Raw genomic sequence first — 19,682 nt, 5'->3', positions numbered from 1 at the left:
TTTCCAGTTGTCTAAGGCTGCTGGTGGGTGTAAAATTTAAGGGGCCCCAAACGGGGTGAGGGCGACGGGCCTCAGCGAGTCGGGGTTTCACCGGAGGGGAAGCCCGCCCGACTCCGACAACGCAAGTCGCGGGCACCACGCAAGATGCGGGCCACCGAGCAGCGCCAGGCCCGCCAGCTTCTCCCGTTGGCCCCGCCCCTCCCGTTGGCCCCGCCCCTCCCGTTGGCCCCGCCCCCAGCCACCACACACCCGGCCCGCCGCCGCCATCTTTGTTAGGGGCGCGGGGCCTGGGGTCCGGAGATGCCGAAGTCGTGCGCGGCCCGGCAGTGCTGCAACCGCTACAGCAACCGCAGGAAGCAGCTCACCTTCCACCGGTGAGGGCCGCGGGCGCCGGGGGCGCGGGTCCTGGCTGCCCGGCCCGCCTCGCCCGGGCCAACTGGCCGCGGCCCCCGCGGGAGCCCGAGGCCTGGCGGCGGGGGGACCGGGACGGGCGGGGTCACGGCCCGGGTGTCCGCGCCGCCGGGCGCGTGGGAACGGGGGGAGGAGGGCTGAGTAACCGCCCGAGGGCGCAGCCTCCTGCGGGCGGGCGGGCGGGGGAAGGTGGCGGCGCAGAGACGGGCGGGTCAGCCCGGACCGCGGAGCGGGCGCCGAGCCGGAGGAGCGCAGGGTGCCGCCTCCCCGCTCCAAGGGCGCTGAGGAGCCATGGTGTGCACTTCCCAATGCGAACTCCAGTGAAGGCCGGGCCAGCCACGCCGGAGGACAGGTGTAGGTCGGAATAAGCCTCATGTTGGCACATCAGCCCGAAGCTGATGCGTATCCTATTGACCCTCCCTGAGGACCTCCAGCCCAGCCTTTAAACCCCGTAACAAGTGCCCAGCTGCGCTGCCCCGGGGCATGCCGCGGCCCCCCCCCCCCCCCCCGCATCTGCTGAACTCCGGGAGGCTTGCAACCCGCGGGTGCCCTGACGAATCCAACCGCCGACCTCTGGGTGCACGGAACACGCCCAATCAGCTGAGCTACACCGGCCAGAGCTCTGCTTGCTTGCTTGCTTGCTTGTTTGTTTTTCTTTTTCACCATTATGTTTATGTCCCCGTAAGAAATGTCCACACCGCCCTGGCTGGTTTGGCTCACTGGATAGAGCGTCGGCCTGGCGACTGGAGGGTCGCGGGTTCGATTCTGGCCAAGGGCATGTACCTTGGTTGCGGGCACATCCCCAGTGGGGTGGGGCGGGGGGGGGGGTGCAGGAGGCAGTTGATCGATGCTTCTCTCTCATCCATGTTTCTAACTCTCTATCCCTCTCCCTTCCTCTCTGTAAAAAATCAATAAAATATATTTTTAAAAAATGTCCAAACCTTTAGAGGACTTTATAGGTTTCCAGGTTTCTTTTATGCGTTTGAAATTAAGGAGGGAATGGAAAGATTACACGCGGGTGGGAGAAAGCAAGGGGGGATTAGAGTGCAGGATCGTTAACAAGGCGTGCGAACTAGATGCATCAAAACGAAGGACAAGGCAAAGATAAACCTTTTCCTAAAGAAATTACAGGCTGGGCGTGTGACTACCCAGCAGGACCTGCCCAGTTAGGAATTTATGATCAGATCGCCCTGGGAGTCTCCATAGAACACCCTTGGTTTTGTCCACAGCTGTGAGTCGTGCTCAGTTGCGGTTCACTGCTGCGTCGTATTCCACTGACTGCAGAAGCCAGAATTAACCTGTTCTACCGAAGGGCATTGGGTGCCTCTGTGTTTTGGCCGCCACACGGCTCAGCATTTCTGCTGGGACCAGTCTTTTGGTGCATGTGTCTGTCTCAGTCGGGTATATGCCTGGGGGTGGAGTTGCCTTCAGTTCACTCTCCAACTCGGTCCGCTTAGACTCTTGGCTCCCCCCTCCCCCCTCCACAAAAGAGCTCTCTCTCAAGTCCTACCCTCCTGCAGCCGGGCTGGGCTCGGTGCTCACCCTCCGCCCAGAGCCTCCAGGGACCCCCATCTGCCTGAGACTCATGTCCTTTGGTCCCACACTTGCTGTCTCAGCCAAATCTGCTCCGGTCGCTCCTTTAACCACCGGGCACACACCTGCCGCTTGCCTTCCCTTCTGATACCCACACGCGTGAGCTCCCGCTCCCGGCAACCTCGGCTCAAACGAGAGCTCTCAGGTGGCCTCCCCTGACCTTGTCCTCTGTTCCCACACAGTCTACGTCTGTCTGTTACCCTCTGCTCTGTTCTGGAACGTTGGCTGCACGAGGCCGGGCGTCTTACTCTCTCCCTGCAGCACCCAGCAGGCCCCGCACATGGCGGGCTCCCAGGGGGACGGATGAAGGCTCACCTGGCACACGTAGCTTCGGAAACAGCATTTTGGCCACGTTCATGGTCTCACGTTTCCGAAGGATGCTGTAGACAGCGTGACAGAAGCTTCCAGAAACTGGATGTGGTTTAACAGCGCGGTGACTGGACTTTCCCAGTTGTCTAGATACCCTGTGATGATGTGAGAATGCCTGCTCATTCGCTCCCGCCGCCTCCTCTGCCCTTAGGTTCCCGTTCAGCCGGCCCGAGCTGCTGAAGGAATGGGTGCTGAACATCGGGCGGGGCAACTTCCAGCCCAAGCAGCACACGGTCATCTGCTCGGAGCACTTCCGCCCCGAGTGCTTCAGCGCCTTTGGGAACCGCAAGAACCTGAAGCACAACGCGGTGCCCACGGAGTTCGCCTTCCAGGACGCCAGGCAGGTGAATGCAACTCCCCGGAGCCAGCCTGCGGGATCCACCCCGCAGTGGGGTGGGACGGGGTGGGGTTTCCAGGGACAGCCAAGGCCGAGTGGCGCTGCCTTTGGTGAGGGTGACACAGGCCCAGGAGGGAGACAGGAGCCGACAGCGGAGGTGAGGGCAGCATGCTTAGCCTCCGGGGTTGGCGCCCAGCCGACCCTGATGGCCATGACCTTCGTTTTAGGGGATCCCCAACATAAAGCCGATTTAAAAACAGTCACGCCTCACAACAGGAGGCTGTTGAAGCAGTGACTGGCGAGTGTGGCCAGAGCCTGGTCCTTTATGTGGTTCACTTATGCCTGGCCCCACGTGGCTCCAGGCCGCGCAGGCCTGGGCGCCTGTGATCAAGGAGCCAGAGGCTGCCACTGCCATTCAGCACCGCTCCCTTGAGGTCCTGCTGGTGCCGCGGGTGCTGGCTGAGCGCTCTCGGTGAAAGGGCCATGCCGGTGGAGCACGGGGTGGGGGGGGCGAAGGGGGGTGTTGGCCAGCGTGGACAGAGGCCTGCAGTGGAAGGGACCTGGCTGTGCTCAGGGCAGCACGGCTCAGGCTGGTGGGAGGGTTGCAGAGGGTGACAGGCTGGGACGGGCGGCTGCTTTTCGGGTGGCCGGTGGGGCGGGACGTGGCTTTGTAAGGCTCCCTGTGGCCGGAAGCTGGTTTGGAGGCCACCGCAGTGTCACAGGTGAGTGCCGTCATGGTGGCCTGAGCCGCAGGTGGGTTGGTGAGGAGAGGACCGAGTGGATGGACTGCGCAGACCCGTGGGCTGAGAGGGAGGTGGCCAGGTAGGGGGAGAGAGCTCTCTGAACCCCTGGGAGTGGGGGTCCCAGATTCTGAGGCGTTTCGTCCTGTGGAGTTGGATGTCCCAATGGGATGTGGAGTGGACGCGCCTTGGTGGGCGGGGGGGGTGGGTGGGGGGGGCGTGCAGGTTTGGCTCAGGAGAGAGCTCACTGACCGCCGGACATTGAATTCCGTAACTCCTCGAGGTGAGCTTCCCAGAGTGTGGGCCCCACGGGGGGTGGGGTGGGGGGACCGCTTCAGCCTGGAAGGGAAGTGATGGTGGGACAAACACAAGGCGGACAGACAGCCGGGCCAGCTGGATTTTATTGGGAACGAGATGGCGGGCTGTGAGGAGGAGCAGGCGCCAGCTGTGAGCAGGCCGCAGGCCTTTGCCACGTCTTTCCTTTGCCCGATGATCCCCCAGACTCCACGTGAGCGGCCGCCTCCTCTTAAGTCTGAGTACTGGTTCTGCAGGAGGGCCCTCCCCAGCGTCCCCACCATCCCTGCTGGCACATCCCTCCTCCCTGCTTCCTGGCACTTGGCACAGTTCCGTTTGGGGTCTTCCCCCTCCATCGCAAGCTCCCTGAGGGCAAGGAGGGCTTTCGCTGCTGTAGCCCCAGCACCAAGAACATTGTGGCACAAAGTAGGTGCTTAGTACGTTTGGTGGTTTTTGTAACGGGAGGCCTTTTATTTTTATTTTATGTATATATAAAAGTTAGCTGTGGGGGGAACCCTCAGCATGAGATCTGCCCTCACACTCGGGTGTCGGTGCGGTGCGGTGAACTGTGGCCCGGTGTGCAGCTGGGCTCCCGGTCCCCGAGCGGCTTCACTGGAACTGCCCACTGTCAGAGGAGTTAGCTCACTTTCCGGTGGTTGTGTTTGTCCCAGAAGGGATTGCCGTTAACCACTGGGGGGTGTGAGGGACTGAGATGTGCATCGCGCCTGGAGCTGGTCTGGCTGTGGGCGGCTCGGTTGTGAGCGCCTGGGGACAGGCTGAGGGGATGTTCTGTACCACGTGGCTGCCACTCACTGAGCAAAATTTGAGGCACTACTACTCGCCTAGAATCCAGGCCCTGGGGCGACACAAGTTAGGTCCCTGGCGTCACAGGGCCTCTGGCCAAGGTTTGGGAGCATCTTGGGAGAACAGATACCAGTGGGCGGAGGTGGAGGTGGGTTGGGTTTCAAGGCCCCGGATACTTGGATAAACATGGGCCTGAGAATGAGGACCAGCGCGAGGCTTGGCGCCTGGAGTGAGGTTCTTGGGGTGCAGGTCTCTTACACCCCGACGGGGCCCAACATTGGCCACTGTCCACAGCAGCTGCCTGTCTCACAGCTGCTGAGGGAAGACACAGACACGGCCGGCAAGGGTGGGCATGCCGACTCTGAGAAGGAAAAGGTAGGTCTGCTCGCTGGGGACCGGTCTGCGCTGTGGGTCAGTTTGTGCCGGGGGCCTGTCTGTGCCGGGGGCCGGTCTGTGCCGGGGGGGGGGGGGGGGGGGGTGCGGTCTGCGCGCATTGGGGGCCGGTCTGCGTGCATTGGGGGCCGGTCTGTGCCGGGGGCCGGTCTGCACGTGCTGGAGTCAGTCTGTCTGCAGCCTTGCCCTGTGCCTCCAGGTCTTCCCAGAAGCGGAGGCCAGGGAGCACGGCCCGGAGAGAAAGACGGACACAGCCCTCGAAGGGCTGCAGCGGCCTCCCAGCGCCAGAGACCCTGCAGGGCAGGTAAGGCCAGGCACCAAGGCGCCACATGGAGCGTTGGTCTCGGCAAGAGGGAATTTGTTTCAAATAAAATGAGGAGAACCAGTGCCCAGACTGATCACTTCAGGGGTGTGGCCCTGACGTCAGACCTTCCCAGTGACAGGAGGAGCCACCAGGTGGGCAGACTTGGGGTCAGGAGAGCTGAGGGAAGAGGCCGAGGCCCTTCCACCCCTCCTGCTGGAGGGCCGCCTGCAGGCCCCTGGCTGTGGCCTCTGGGCCCTGCTTACCTTCCACCCACTGTCCCCTTACCTTCCACCCACTGTCCCCAGGTCCTGCCATGTAGACCAGAAGCAGCTGTGGCCCCTGCTCAGCCGGCCAGCCCCCCACAGCCATCTGACCACAGCTACGCCCTTTTGGACTTAGATGCCTTGAAAAAGAAACTGTTTGTGACCCTGAAGGAAAACGAAAAGCTCCGGAAGCGCTTGAAGGCCCAGAGGCTGGTGATGCGGAGGCTGTGCCGCCGCCTGCGAGCCCACGGAGCCGGGCGGCCAGGCCCCCGGGCAGGGCCCCGGCCAGAGCAGCAGAGCTGAGCCCGGCAGCCCAGCTTTCTCGAGCCTGGGCGCTGGGGCCGCGGTTCGGAGGCTCTGGCCACGAGCCGTTCAGTCCTGCTGCTGACAGTGGCAGCGAGGCCTGCAGGTGAGGAGCCCAGCGCGGCCTCAGGGGTTCGGTGGCACCGGGCTGTGAACATGAGGAACTTGGTCATCCAGGTGACGGCCCCAGCTGTCCATTCAGCACGAGCCAGGCCAGCGTCCTCAGAACCACAGCATGCTGAGCAGAGTGGCAGACACCCCTGTGGGGAGAGACTTAGTGCATGGGTCACTCCCACCCCACACCAGAGGGGGGACAGGTGACTCAGGCAGCAGGAGTGGCCCCTCCATTGCCCGGACAGCCAGCTCTCCGGCTGACAGCGGCCTCTGTTCTAAGGAGTGCCTCTTCCCGGCCTGGTTTGATGGAACTAGTTGACCAAGTGTCTTCCTACATTAAAGGGTTTCCTCCTGTACGTAAAAGCAAACGCTGGCCCTGGCCGGGGTGCTCAGTTGGTTAGAGCATCATCCCAATACACCAAGGTTGGGGGTTTAATCTCCGATCAGGGCACATACTAGAAGCAACCAGTGAGTGCACAAATCCATGGAACAACAAACCCATGTTGCTCTCTCTCAAATAATTAAAAAACAGTCCTGGGCCCAGCTGGTGTGGCTCAGTGGTTGAGCATCGACCTATGAACCGGGAGGTCACAGTTCAATTCCTGGGTGGGGCACATGCCCAGGTTGTGGGCTCCATTCCCAGTGGGGAGAATGCAGGAGGCAATTATGATTCTCATAATTGATGTTCTTATCTCTCTGTGCCTATCTGAAACAATAAAAATATTTAAACAGATTAAAAATAGTCCTGGCCAGTGTGGCTCAGTTGGTTAAGCGTCGTCTCATGCACCAAAAGGTTGCTGGTTTGATCCCTGGGAGGGGTCCTGTGGGAGGCATCAGATCCATGTTTCGCTCTCACATTGATTGATGTTTCTCTCTACCTCCCTCTCTAAAAGTCAATAAAATTTTTTTAAACCTAAAAACTCAAAACAAGCACTAGTTTGAAGTTCTCGCTCCTGCTCACTTTGGTGATGCTGGGAAGACTGACTTCCTGTCTCCCGTTGAAGAGCAGGCGGGGCATGACCACCTGTGACTACAAAAAAGGTGGTTTTAGTAAAAATGAAAAGCAGCAAGCACCCTCGCCTAAGGGAGTCCCTAGCCCTGGCCTCTGCCGCCGTCCCCGCCTCGTGCGGAAAACAGGCTGGATCTCCCAGTGCCACCGCAGGGTTGGACGCGAGTTGGACAGTGAAGGCTCAGGGAGGGACAGCCTTTGAGGGGGCACCTCCCTCCCTCTGCTCACTCCACAGGGTACAGATGCACGCCACACTCCCCGCTTTCAGGAAGGTTTATTGTGGAGAGAGGCCTCCTGCAGTCCATCAGGCAGAAGGAAGAGACGGTGCCCAGAGGAGCCACCTGCCCGGAGGGAACGGGGTGGGTCCAAAGTCAGACTTGATAAACGCAACGCTTATTGCACGATTCACACCAGAGCAGCAGCTCAGAGGACTTGTTAAATGGAGATAAATATTACAGGGTTGGACAATCTGAATTGTTTGTAAAAACTGGAGGGGTTATTAGCAATTCCACTGGTACCAGCGCCAGGTGAAGCCTGAAGCTGTCGGAACCACCGCCCACGGGCCTCTCATGACAGGTACCAGACCCGGCTGCTCGGCAGTTTCCTGGCTCCTACACCAAAGAGGCGCGGGAGGAGGTCTGGGGAGCAGCCTCCCAGGAAGGCGTCTCCCGAGGGCGCTGGGCCAGACGGGGTGTGCAGAGCAGCCGCGCCACCTGCTGGCCGAGCGGGCGAGGCGCAGGCCCGGGAGCTGCTCGGGCGGATTTGGCAGTCTGAGGCGGGTGCTCTAGGCCCCTCTATGCTTCCCCTTCGCCCTCGACCCTCTTCACTCCAACATTGCGCTGTGGTGTGGGGCACCAGCAGGCTAGGCTGAGCCCTGTGGGATGGGGTGGACAGGCACTGCCTTTTCCCACGAGGATGGGGGCGGGTCCTGGAAGGAAGTGACTGTGACAGGGATGGGTCTGGGGACAGAGGTCACTGCTGTCCCAAGCCAGGTGCCAGTGGAATGATTGGAGAAGTTCTGGGAGGACAGAAGAGTAATTAATTTCCCAAGCATTTGTTCTCAGATAAAAAGCAGATTTATAAACCCACGCTCCTCCATATTCAGCAGGAAAAGGCGGTTTCCGCAAGTTGACCACCCAGATGCTCGCTTGGCTGCAGACTGTTCTTTCCTTCCTTTCCAGGTCAGGGTGGTGGCAGGAAAGGCAGTCCCGGTCCTGTGTGAGGGCAGATGTTCCACGGCGACTCCTCACAGACCAAGAACGATGGGGTGGCGCCCGGGGCCCAGGGCCCTTCCCTCGGGCACATGATCCTTGGGAAACAGACACGGCTGTGCTGAGGTTCTGGTCCTGGCAGGGCTGCCTCAGTCTGCCTGCAGCACCCACAAAACCGGGTGTCTGTGTCCCTTCACATAATTGATAGGGTACCACCTCCTTAGGAATAATATAAAATAAACTTGTGACGTCTGGGTTTCCCTGCTTCCAAATTTGTAGACGCCCAGGAAAAGATCTTCGCAGCCTCCTGTAATTCTTTTTCTCAAGCAGTTTATCCATCTGTATCGATCCTGTGAGCTGCAAGAGAAAAGACAGGCTCGGTGCAGCAAAGGCAACTGTTTCCACAGCCTGCCTCTACTCGGGTGCCGCCACCAGCAGACCAGAGGCCCGACGGATGGTTCTGGAACGTAAAGGCTGGGTTTGCTTCATACCCTGCCACCTGAGCTGCAGTTCAAGGACAGCGCTCCCTGTAATTCCACCTGAGAAAGACTGACCCCCAGGGCAGCGCATCCCAGGCCCGAGGGAGTCGCCCAGGCCGTGTGCTCCCAGGCGGGAAGGGCGGGCAGGTGGCTGTGGCTCCACATGGATGTCCCCGGTCCCGCCGTAGTGGAGGGCCTCTCCCGTCCCTGCACGGGGCGGCGACCACGGGGCGGCTACTCACACTGCTTGGGTATTCTGAGTGCCTCGCTGTCCAGCGCCATCACCTGGTGCAGGACGCCCCGGAACTGGTACAGCACTTTCAGGCTCTTCTCCTCGCCCACACACGGGTCGTAGAACCCGGGCAGCCCAGCCTGGAACAGAGACCCTGGTTCGAGGGGGGCCTGAGACAGGCATCTAAATGCACACGCCCACCTGTTCCCCGCTGCAGGCGGCACCTTCTTCCCTCGGAAGGCGCACACTTGGCCACTTGAGGAGAAAGAAATGAGAATTTGAAAAAAATTGCCTATTTAGTCCTAGCCTCCCTCTCAACATGCCGCGCCCCCCAAATACACCACTATCGTCACAGAAGCCCCACCAAGACAGACACACTGGAAGGCCTCTCGGGCCTACGAGCTCTTGGCCTTGAGTGCACCTGCACTTTATAGAGATACGCATTTTGTTAATCCTCCCCAGGGGATATCCTTCCCATTGATTTCAGAGAGGGAGGGAGGGAGGGAGGGAGAGAACATCAATATGAGAGAGACACATAGATTGGTTGCCTCCCAATGACACACCCTGACCAGGACCAGGACTAATTATTGAACCTGCAACCCAGGTCCGTGCTCTTGACCGAGAATCAAACCCATGACCCTCCGGTGTGCAGGCTGATGCCCTAACCACTGTACAACACAGGCCAGGGTGCGAATCTGAACTTTAATTCAATTCCGTTGTCCACACCCCAGGCTCCAGCGTGAGCTTCGGCTGTGCGAGGTGACCTCACGCCTCTGGCACGAGGCGAGCAGTGAGCAGCAGGCAAGCTCCACGAAGGCAGGATGGACATTTTGTTTTGTTTTTCAAATTCTAAGAGAAAGCTCATTTAGAAAGCACAGAGGTATGGCCTCCGCAGGCTCAGGAAACACCTGACAGAAGCAAAGGAAGGCCCTTGGAGCTCAGAGAGGGAGGGGAGGGAGGCCGCAAATGCTGGGCGCCCTGACAGGGAGCAGAGGGGTTTTGCTTGCTATTGTGACTGGCACATAGTAGGTGCTTAGGAAATACTTGCTGAGTGAATGGATGGATGAAAGCATGAAGTAAATTGCTCCAACGTGGACATAACTTGGGTATGAGATTGGGCAGGACTCTGATGCGATGAAATGGCCATGTGGCCATTCCCAGTGGCCACTGTCCCCAGAAGCCTTTCTGTCTGAGTCCTGTGGGGCCCGGCGCTGTACCTTGGAGGCCTCTGTGAGGATGAGCTTCGAGTCCTTCACCAGGCACTGCAGGGGCACCGTCACGTCGATCACCTTCACCTTCTCACTCTTCCTGCTCTTGTCGTTGACGAACTTCCCGTACCAGGCGTTGACGATGATGAGGCCTGAGGACGGGTTCAGTCAGAGTGTGGGAGGGAGGGGCCGGCTGACACCCGCAGCTGGGCTGCAGGAGCGGGGTGCTCCTTTGAGATCCCCCTCGCCCACCCTGTCCCAGGAGAGGCCGTGCCTTCTCACCCATTCTGGATTCTTCTGCCTCGATTATTCTTCGGACAGATTCCTGCATCAACCGAACCTGCAAAGAACGGGGCAGGCGGCCATCAGGGCGCTCGCCGGGCTCCACCTCTGTTCAGAGACACAGCCACCCCTGTCCACAGGGACCAAGCAGTGCGGTCACTTATCCTGGACGGCTCTGTGACGTCACGTAAAACAAGTCACGTGAGGGGAAGGGAGCGGGGGCACCACTCACCACGTGAAAACAACACCTTCTACAAGTCTCACCCTTGGAACTGAGCCTGCAGCTCCCGGAAGCACACGCCAGTGGTGATATAAGGACTGCAGTGCGAGTGCAGCTGCGGGGAGCAGCCCGAGCCCCAGGCCTGAGGACTGAGACCGAGGGAAGGACCGGGGCCCGGAGGCCAGTGGAGAGTGTGTGCTGCACGCAGCGCTCAGAGCGCACAGAGCAAAAGGACGTCGGGAGACCGACGGCACTCACCGCAGCTTCTGCCTCTTGCTTCTTCTGCAGGATGTCGGTAGCTGTGTTTTCCCTTTGCTTTTCCAATTCCCTTATGCGACAAAAACACAGCCACACATTAGCGTGGTGTTACCCCTCGTTGGACCTGTGCCCAGCAAACAGTCTGTGATCTTATTGCATTCCTAGTCCTAGAACTTTAAAAATATTTCCAAGACAATCTCAGGCAAATCTGTTTGTCAGAGGCCCGTGCAGCTTTCGCCGTGTCCCCGGATGGCTCCCCGCCTCCTCGCCGGAGCGGACGGGAAACCCACTGCCAGTCCCCGTGGAGAGAAGACTCAGCTGAAGTGACTCAGGGACGTGGGAGGTCAGAGCAGGTGCGTCACAGGAGACGCCAACCTTCGGGGATTAGCACATGACGTTCTGGGAAGGACGCGCACACGCCTTTAGATCCATACATACACGCTCCCCTCGGCCACGCTCAGGGGCCCCGGGCAGCACACACCTGTCCCGTTAGAAGCCTCGACCCAGCACATGCTGTTTCAGCCTCAAGCCTCCTGGGAAGTCAGGACCCTGACCTCCCTGATGAAGGCGCCCTGAAAGCCTCGGCAGGCCAGACCAAATGATTTTGAGGGCCTTGCATGGCCTGCGGGCTAGACGTTCCCAACCCCTGGTTTAAAGTCTCAACAATTTTGTAAACCATCTAGTCCAGGGGTGGGCAAACTTTCTGACTCGAGGGCCACAATGGGTTCTTAAACTGGACCGGAGGGCGGAACAAAAGCATGGATGGAGTGTTTGTGTGAACTAATACATGTTAACACTGCTGCTGGTGGAGGAGCGGAGGGGAGACCAAGAGAACCCTCCGCTCTTTCGGCTCCGCGGGCCGGATAGAACAGCCGAACGGGCCGGATCCGGCCCGCGGGCCGTAGTTTGCCCACGGCTGCTCTAGTCCTTTCTGAAAGTAGGAATGAATGACAAAGGATAAGAACAGCACTTCTAGAATAGCTAACACTTACTGACGACTTATTTTGGACCCATGCTAAGCATTTTGCACATACTAAATATTTTTCCTGATGGAAATGTGGGGTGGGTCCTATTCGTATCATCTCCATTGGAAAGTCGAGGAAACTGAGGCACAGAGTTGTTTAGTGACGTCCCCGTGACGCATGTCAAACTCACCTCTCCTTCTGAGCCCTGAGGTATGGCTTGATGATGAGACGGTGCATAGCGAAGTAGACCACGAGGGGCCCCACGGTGGCGTAGAACACGGCGCTGGGAAGAAGCTGATCCGTCAAATGAATAGGGAAGAAGTAAGTCTGACTGGCCCTGTTTAACCTGAAAACAAAAACAAAACAGCACATGAAGGTGAGTCAGGTTTCCAGGGAAGGTACGGGGTCTCAGCCCCAGGGAGAGAGCCTCTGAGACCCCCGAACGCCAGGTGGGAGGAACCCCTCTCCTGTGCTGGACCCCAGTCCAAAGCTTAGCTGCGGGACTTGGTGGATGTGACAGAAGGAAGCCAGCGCCTGCTGACCTCAAGGGCAAAGCCACAGACTAACGCTTGACCAGAGCAGGTGTGGCCTTAAGAGGCAGGAGTGGACACTCCTCCCGGTGTCCTGGGGACAGTGCCACATCTCAGTCCTCAGTCCACTGGTCTGAGTGTGTGCAGACACCCGAAGTGAGCAAGCTAAGGAGGTTCTGCTTCCAGCAACGGCTGAGCAGCTCTCACTGGGCCGATCATCCCTCAGGTAGACGGTCAGGTACGAGAGGGCAAAAGAGGCTGGCGCTGGGAGAATGGAGCCGGTTTCCTGTCCCCCAGCTTTTAGCCTAAGGGCACCTCCCATCTGGACCACCTGACTGGCTAAAACTGGTTGCCTCCCGCACACGGCCCTTGAGTGGAACTGGACCTGAGACCCTGCAGTCTACAGGCTGCCGCTCTATCCACTGAGCCAAACCAGCTCGGGCACAGGTGAGGGGTTAAGTTTTCACTACGCTCACAGCATCCACATTCATTGGGCGGCTCCTGGGCCCAGCTGCGGACTCCCGTGGAGGAGACGAGCCCGTGTCCTTGTAAATGGACCAACAGAAGCTATTCAGTGGGCGGAACAAAGAGGAAAGGACTGAAGCCAAATGGGCAGAGCCTCAGGAACCCGCCGGGAACAGCAGGAGATCTGATACAGCTCTCGCCGGTGTGGCTCAGTGGATAGAGCACTGGCCTGCGGACAGAAGGGTCGCAGGTTTGATTCCGGTCAAAGGCATTTATCTCGGTTGCAGGCTTGATCCCCAGCCCCTGTTGGGGCACGGGCAGGAGGCAACCAATCAATGTGGATCTTTCTCTCTCTCTTCCCCTCCCTTCCACTCTCTTAAAAAAAGAGAGAGAGATCTAATACACAAGTGATTAGGGCCCAGAGAGCAGAGAGAACGAGGCAGGAATAAGCATCTGAAGACTTAATGGCCTAAAAATACCAAATCTGATGTAGCACCTAAGTTTACAAATGCATAAGGTTTACCAAAGCCCAAGCAGCACAGACACAACAAAGCCGCACCGAGTACATGGCAGTCAAACTGCTGAAAAACAGAAGCAAAACAAAAGTGCAGGAGCCAGAAAAACAGACATTATACGCAGGTCCCAATGGTGAACGAGTTCCATCAGAGACACGGAGGCCAGGAGACAAGCAGAACACCCTTCAAAAATAAAAGTAGCTCCAGAAAAAGAACACTCAAAACTCAAAAATAACCCAGACAACCCAATAAGAAACCAGACAAAGGGTTTAAACAGACTTCACTGGCCTGGGGCAGGGGTGGGGGGTCTAGAGAGGGTCAGTGGGGGAAAAGGGAACATCTGTAATACTTTCAACAATGAAGATTAAAGAAAGATACACGGATGGCAAATATGCACATGAAAAGATGCTCAGCTCACCATCGTTAGATATTAGGAAAATCAAAACCCTAACAGGAGCCCTGGCTGGTGTGGCTCAGGGGATAGAGCGTCGGTCGGCCTGTGGACTGAAGGGTTTGATTCCAGTCAAGAGCACCTGCCTGGGTTGCAGCCTTGATCTCCAGTAGGGGGCAGCCAATCGATGATTGTCTCTCTCTCTCCCCCCCTTCCTCTCTGAAATCACTAAAAAGATATTTAAAAAACCCCACAAAAAACCCCATAACAGGATATACCTATACACCCACTCAAATAGGCAAAATTCAGACCGTATCCAAAGGCTAGTGAGGCAGCGGAACAACTGGAACGCTCGCGCTGCCGCTGGGAAAGTGAAGTAAAACCTCCGCTTCGGAAGAGGCTGGGACTCTGCTGTAAAGTAGGCGCACACCTCCCAGAGGCCTGTTCACCCACAAGAAATCAAAACTCACTGTTCATACAAAACCTACGCGTGAATGCCTATACGGGCTTTGTAGCCATCAAAAACTGTAAACAATGGACTCGCCTTTTTAAAAAATATTTGTATTGATTTCAGAGAGGAAGGGAGAGATAGAAACATCAACGATGAGAGAGAATCATTGATTGGCTGCCTCCTGCACACCCCACAACACTAGGGATGGAGCCCGGAGTCCGGGCATGTGCCCTTGACGGGGAATCAAACCGTGACCTCCTGGTTCATAGGTCGATGCTCATCACTGAGTCAATGGAAACATCTCTAAACTGATGGACAAACCGACTCCGGACATCTATACAACGTGATGCTGCACAGCAACCGAAAGCACACGACTGACGCAGGCATCAGCATGGACGTCTCTCTCACATCGATGTGTCTCCCTCCCTCCCTTCCAGTCTCTCTAAAAAAAAAAGTCAATGGCCGAAACCGGTTTGGCTCAGTGGATAGAGCGTCGGCCTGCGGACTGAAAGGTCCCAGGTTCGATTCCGGTCAAGGGCATGTACCTGGGTTGCGGGCACATCCCCAGTAGGAGATGTGCAGGAGGCAGCTGATCGATGTTTCTCTCTCATCGATGTTTCTAACTCTCTATCTCTCTCCCTTCCTCTCTGTAAAAAATCAATAAAATATATTTAAAAAAAAAAGTCAATGAAAATATGTGAGGATTAACAACAAAAGAGAAGTCTGAAATTAATAATCTAAGGCTTGACCTTAAAAAGACGGAGAAAAGCCAATCAAACCAAAATAAGTAGAAAGGAAATAAAATCAGAAATCAGTGAATCAGAAAACAGGTCAACAGTAGAGAAAATGAGCAAAGCACAATCTGGTTCTCTGAAAAGTGAAGTACTTATTCGCCAGACGGGAGGTTGCAGGGGCCCAGGACGTGGCTTTGCCCCCACGGAGGCAGTGCCGGGGCTCACGCAGAAGGGCGGCCTCCGTGGCCTGACACTGTAACAATCCGTGTCTGTGTGAAGGCCGATCGGGCTTCCCAGTCACTCACACACAGGAGGGCAGCGCGAGGCGCCATTTCTCGGGCTATGTGATCAGAAGCGACTGGCCAGGTAAAGCCAGAGGCAGCAGAGGGGCAGGAAGGACCGGTGTAGAGCGACAACCGCCGCTGCCTGTGCTGCCGAGGACGCTGGAGGCGCGTGTGGTGTCGGTGAGGGGGCATGGAGCCGGCAGCCAGCCAGGTGTCCAGGCCGCCAGGGAGGCAGGGGCAACAAGAGACGCAGACGAGTGGAAGCCGGGCCTCACTAACTGAAGGGGGAGTTCATGGGCTCCCTGACATCTGCTTCAACACCGAAGACAGAAGAGGCAACCGCTCCTTTGAGAACATTAGCAAGTGAAATCCGTTCCATCCCTCACGTAGGTAAAGCCCAGTGAGCACAGAAGCCAGGTGACCTGTGGTCACAGGTACCCGAGTCCCACTTACTTGACTTTGAGAGAAACGCCCTGTGGGACACCGATGCTGACAGCGGCCCCCAGCACGCTGTGCCTGGAGATCTTCCTCTCGGCCCCGTACTCCACCACCGTCCCGAAGAAGCCTGCCCTGAGGGCGCAGAGGGCACCGTCATCACATCAGGGTGGAGCCCGCACCCGCCGCCCGCCCTGCCACCACCCACAGGGAGCGGACAGAACCAGGCCCGGACACCGCTGGTCGTCACAGTTCAACCCCTGGGCCCCCACAGGGGTGAATCCCACCGTCTCTCGGTAGGAGGCGCTTGAGAATGTCACATGTGACAGGTGGACAGAGCAGCTCTTCCCCCAACCAGCTCCCCCTGCAGACCCTGTGGGCAGGCTCCGGGTCAGGGGCCAGCACTCACTTCAGGGAGCCTTTCACGCGAGTCTGATCATCATCCTGGAATTTGTGCTGATAGCTAATCAGGGCAAAGGAGTGAGGGATTCCGAGCTGAGAAGACAGGGAAAGAGACATGGCCAGTGGCTGGGACCTGTGGCCAGGAGGGCACTACCCCTGACTGGCCGCTGGGCACACACAGCGTGCAGGCCCCTCCGGCAGGGCCACCCCCTGGCAGCCCCATGAGGCGGGAAAATGTACCTGGAGCCAATATTCACACAAGGAGATTTCACATGAACCCCCTTTCCTGCCTTCTCATGAGAACGTCTAGCACCGAGCCTACATGGCAGCAGCTGGTGAGAGATGCCTCTGAGGGGCAGCCTGTCTCACCTCCCTGCCCAGCCGAAGTGGCATCTGAGTGCACAGCTCTGCTCTGGGTCACCTGCCCACCTGGGTGCCCCCCCATGGCTTTAGGATACTGGACACAGCTACCCTGGGAACCTGAGAACAACGGCATTTCAGCCCCTGAGAGGGAGTGACCGGGACCCGCCCCCGAGCTCCCCCGGCTGCTCAGATCGGGCAGGGCTGCCAGGAGCATGCTGAGGGAGTGGGGCTGAGGGAGCGGGCGGGCGCGCCTCACCTGCAGGGCCACGGTCAAGTGGCTGGTTTTGGTGTCCCGGACGATGCTCGTGTTCATGGCCGACTGGATGCCCCACCGCCACTGCAGGTAGCCCACGGTGTTCTTGTCCAGGTTCCGAGCCAGGACAGTGGTGAGGCCAGGCCGGATCCCCCGGGACGAAAACTGCAGCGCACAGTTGGTCGTCACAAAGCTGGGGGTGGGGAGGGACAGACAGAAAGGTCCTGGATGACGCCGGCTCTCAGCTGTTCCCAGCCCCTTCCTCCCTGCTAAGACCCTGCTCACAGCACGCCCATGACCCCGGGCCAGCCCCCGGCACGGAGAGCAGGAGGCCGAGCCTCTATCGTAAGAGGGAGACAGAGGGCAACTCAGTGGAATCTTCCCGCTGTCGCCCTGCTGATCTTCACCCACCATCCCACCCATTCCCACCTCAGCCCCCAGAGAGGCACTGACACCTGCTCCCAGCCAGGGAGCCAGGCCCACGCAAGTCAGAATCGCCTGGGAGGCCGCACACCAGCCTCACCTCGAGTCTCCTGCCAGGTGTTCTGGGTGGAGCGTTCAAAGCTGCAGGTGACTCCCTGCAGCAGTTTGAGAACCACTGCCCAGAGCCCACCCAGACCAATTCAGCCGGAATGTCCGGGGGCCCAGGCATGCAAAGCCTGCCCACGGGATGCTGACGGCCGCCCACGGACTGAAGCTACTTGGGAGCTGGTGCCCGAGCCCTCCCTGTGTCCTCCATAGGTCTGTGACTTTTCAGCTACACGACGGATAACGAAACCAGCTTTCCCACAGGCTGACTGACACACACAGGCGTCCAGTTCCTGCGGCATCTCGTCAGGGTCACAATGAAAGTGGTGCGGGCGGCGGCTCAGGCCAGCACCCCGCACAGCACGCCATTCCAGGAAAGGCCTCTGCAGCCTGTTCCCAGGGCGCCAGCCCCACCTTCTGGTTAAAAAGGGGTACTTCATGTCAGAAGCAAAGGCATTCACAGCATTTGACTGAAGGTGTTCAAAGGGGGAGCAAACAGGGTGCCTTCGCAGCCAGCCGCAGGCACTAGATTGCCTAAATTTAGTGTCTCTCTTACTCCCAAGCTCTGAGGCGTCCCTTTTGCCATTAAAATAACAAATGTGGTAACTGGTCACACCCGCTCCTCTCAGACTTCTATGGCTCCCCACAGCCACCTGACTGAGCTCTGCCCTCCTCAGGCCCAAACTAACCTCATGTCACACCCACAGGCTACGTTTTCTGCTTTAGTCACACCCGGGAGTAAGCAGGAAGAGAGAGAAAGTCACCCCTGGGCTTTAAGACAGAGTGACAGAGTGACATTTAAAAGAACCAAAATATACAGAGCGAGACCCTCTATCTTCATCCAGCGTGTCCTAGAGACAGACCCTGGGAGAGACTGAGAACTTCCGCAGAACATGGCTGCCTTTCTAGGGCCGATTGCACACAACAGACTTCTGATCACTCATCTGGACTCACAGGGAGGCTGAGCTGGGATGAGGGCGCCCTCAGAACGGACCCTGCACACTGACGACCCAGGGTCCTTGTTACGAATCTCCTTTCAGGTCTGCTGACCTGGAGGCTGTGCTGGCGTTTCCACACCTGCAAAGCCAGCCCCAGCCCCCGGGGCCCACTCTGTGCACATCTGGAGGCTCAACTAGACAAAATGGCCGATGGATTTTCTTCAAGGGTCTCCTCATGTGTCCGATCTTCAGAACGCCCTGCTCTGCTTGCTCAAATGGGGGGTTGGGGCAGAGGTGACAACCCTAGGTAGACGAGGCCAGGGCCATGCAGACACGCACATAGACACTGCTCACCTGATGCTCTGGTTAAAGTGTGGACGGAAGGGGCCACATGCTGACCTGACAAGCTCAGGGGAGGCCTGCATGGCAGTTTTGCAAACTCAGAGACCTACAGTCACCACAAAGGATGGTCTGAAATTAAACTTTAACTAAAAGCAGTATGGTGGGTAGTTATAGCCTAGGCCGGTATCTTCACTAACAAGGTCAACCTTTACCTTAACTAAGCCTATGTGTCTTTTTTAACACACCCTTGAAATGTCTGGGTCACTTGTAACTTCCCCTTTTCTGGAGCCCCTGGGGCACAACCTAATGTGCTGGGCGCCAGGACAGAGACCACCAATCCCTTCACTATCATGTTAATTGTTCCTGCACCCACCTAAGCATGTGTCCATCATTTTACTTTTTATCCAATCCCAGGGGTTTCCCCACTTTGCTTGCTCCCGCCTCTCTAGTCTATCACCAATGGATTTCATGAAACCCACCTACGGCCCTCCTTTGACTGCAATGTATAAATACGGATGTAACCCGCCATTCTCCGGAGCATTATCTCAATTCGTTGAGGTTCTGCTTCCCGGCATATGGTGACAGTTTGGCTCAAACAAACTCACAAAAATTCTTTACAGGTTTCAATGATTTTTTTCCGTTAATGGAAGTATGAATCCTGTCCCTTCCCAGACCCTGGTCCGAGTCCTAGAGCAGAGGTGGGGGAAGCGGGGTTCTACTGATAGGATATCGGGAGCCTGGAGCCCCTCCCTGTGTTCTCTGCCCAGGCCACGCCCATCTTCCCACACTGTGCTCTTCTCCTGTCCCGGCTGATGTCCTCTAGCTCCCACTCCCCTTCCGCTCCGTGTGGGATGGACCTGCGGAGCTACTTTCACTACAGACCACAGGGCAGGGCCGGTCTCTCCTGCAGTGTGGCCGTCACCACCCCATTGGAGCAAGCTCCCATCCCAGGCCTCCTGGAGCTACATGTCACCACCTGAGGAAAGAGCTAGTTTACCTTCCCCTCCATCCTCATCTGCGCTCACAGTACCCCCGAGTGAGTGCGATGAGGACACCCCTGCTGTTCCAGAAGGGACAGGGAGGGAGTTTAGAATGTGACACCAGGGCCCCAGGGCTCAAAGCTCTGGCGCCTTTGCTCCACAGACAGGGGTCTCCGAGCTCCACTGCTCACGGGGCTGCTTTCAGAGCTTTACCCTCATTCTCTGGGACAAAGAAATGGTGCCTGAGCTCATGAAGGTACCAGACGCTAACCAATGTCCCTA

The 19,682-nt window shown here is 57.9% G+C and overlaps 2 protein-coding genes across 7 annotated transcripts in view; one reads left to right on the top strand and one right to left on the bottom strand.

Annotated features, from left to right (window-relative positions):
* Positions 1-244: 244 nt before the first annotated feature.
* On the top strand, positions 245-6,665 carry THAP3 (THAP domain containing 3). 6 transcript variants are annotated; one of them, XM_059691405.1, is made up of 5 exons: positions 245-374; positions 2,525-2,717; positions 4,798-4,923; positions 5,141-5,245; positions 5,551-6,665. In XM_059691405.1, the coding sequence occupies exons 1-5, from the start codon at positions 301-303 to the stop codon at positions 5,809-5,811; spliced, it is 759 nt and encodes a 252-aa protein (XP_059547388.1). In that variant the 5' UTR covers positions 245-300; the 3' UTR covers positions 5,812-6,665. The 6 variants fall into 6 exon arrangements, with proteins under 6 accessions (XP_059547388.1, XP_059547392.1, XP_059547391.1 ...); XM_059691409.1 differs by having other exon boundaries at positions 255-374; positions 4,861-4,923; XM_059691408.1 differs by having other exon boundaries at positions 255-374; positions 4,846-4,923.
* Positions 6,666-7,191: 526 nt separating this feature from the next.
* The window catches only part of DNAJC11 (DnaJ heat shock protein family (Hsp40) member C11), a 47,684-nt gene continuing 35,193 nt past the window's right edge, over positions 7,192-19,682 (bottom strand). Inside the window, exons 8-16 of the mRNA XM_059691404.1 lie at positions 16,616-16,805; positions 16,004-16,089; positions 15,613-15,729; positions 11,980-12,135; positions 10,825-10,894; positions 10,347-10,404; positions 10,074-10,216; positions 8,867-8,996; positions 7,192-8,502 (exon numbers count right to left, since the gene is read on the bottom strand). Of these exons, the coding sequence (XP_059547387.1) occupies positions 8,477-8,502; positions 8,867-8,996; positions 10,074-10,216; positions 10,347-10,404; positions 10,825-10,894; positions 11,980-12,135; positions 15,613-15,729; positions 16,004-16,089; positions 16,616-16,805 (976 nt within the window). The 3' untranslated portion in view covers positions 7,192-8,476. The remainder of the gene's footprint in view (positions 8,503-8,866; positions 8,997-10,073; positions 10,217-10,346; positions 10,405-10,824; positions 10,895-11,979; positions 12,136-15,612; positions 15,730-16,003; positions 16,090-16,615; positions 16,806-19,682) is intronic.

Source organism: Myotis daubentonii, chromosome 3, assembly GCF_963259705.1.
Source record: "Myotis daubentonii chromosome 3, mMyoDau2.1, whole genome shotgun sequence".
Classification (NCBI taxonomy): domain Eukaryota; kingdom Metazoa; phylum Chordata; class Mammalia; order Chiroptera; family Vespertilionidae; genus Myotis; species Myotis daubentonii.
Note: the sequence above shows the minus strand (reverse complement) of the source record. Positions and strands in the feature narration are given on the sequence as shown.

Coding starts and splice junctions, on each gene's coding strand:
- THAP3 (XM_059691405.1), top strand. CDS start 301: ATGCCGAAGTCGTGCGCGGCCCGGCAGTGCTGCAACCGCTACAGCAAC. Junction 2,718..4,797: donor CCTTCCAGGACGCCAGGCAG/GTGAATGCAACT, acceptor CTTGGGGTGCAG/GTCTCTTACACCCCGACGGG. Junction 4,924..5,140: donor CCGACTCTGAGAAGGAAAAG/GTAGGTCTGCTC, acceptor CTGTGCCTCCAG/GTCTTCCCAGAAGCGGAGGC.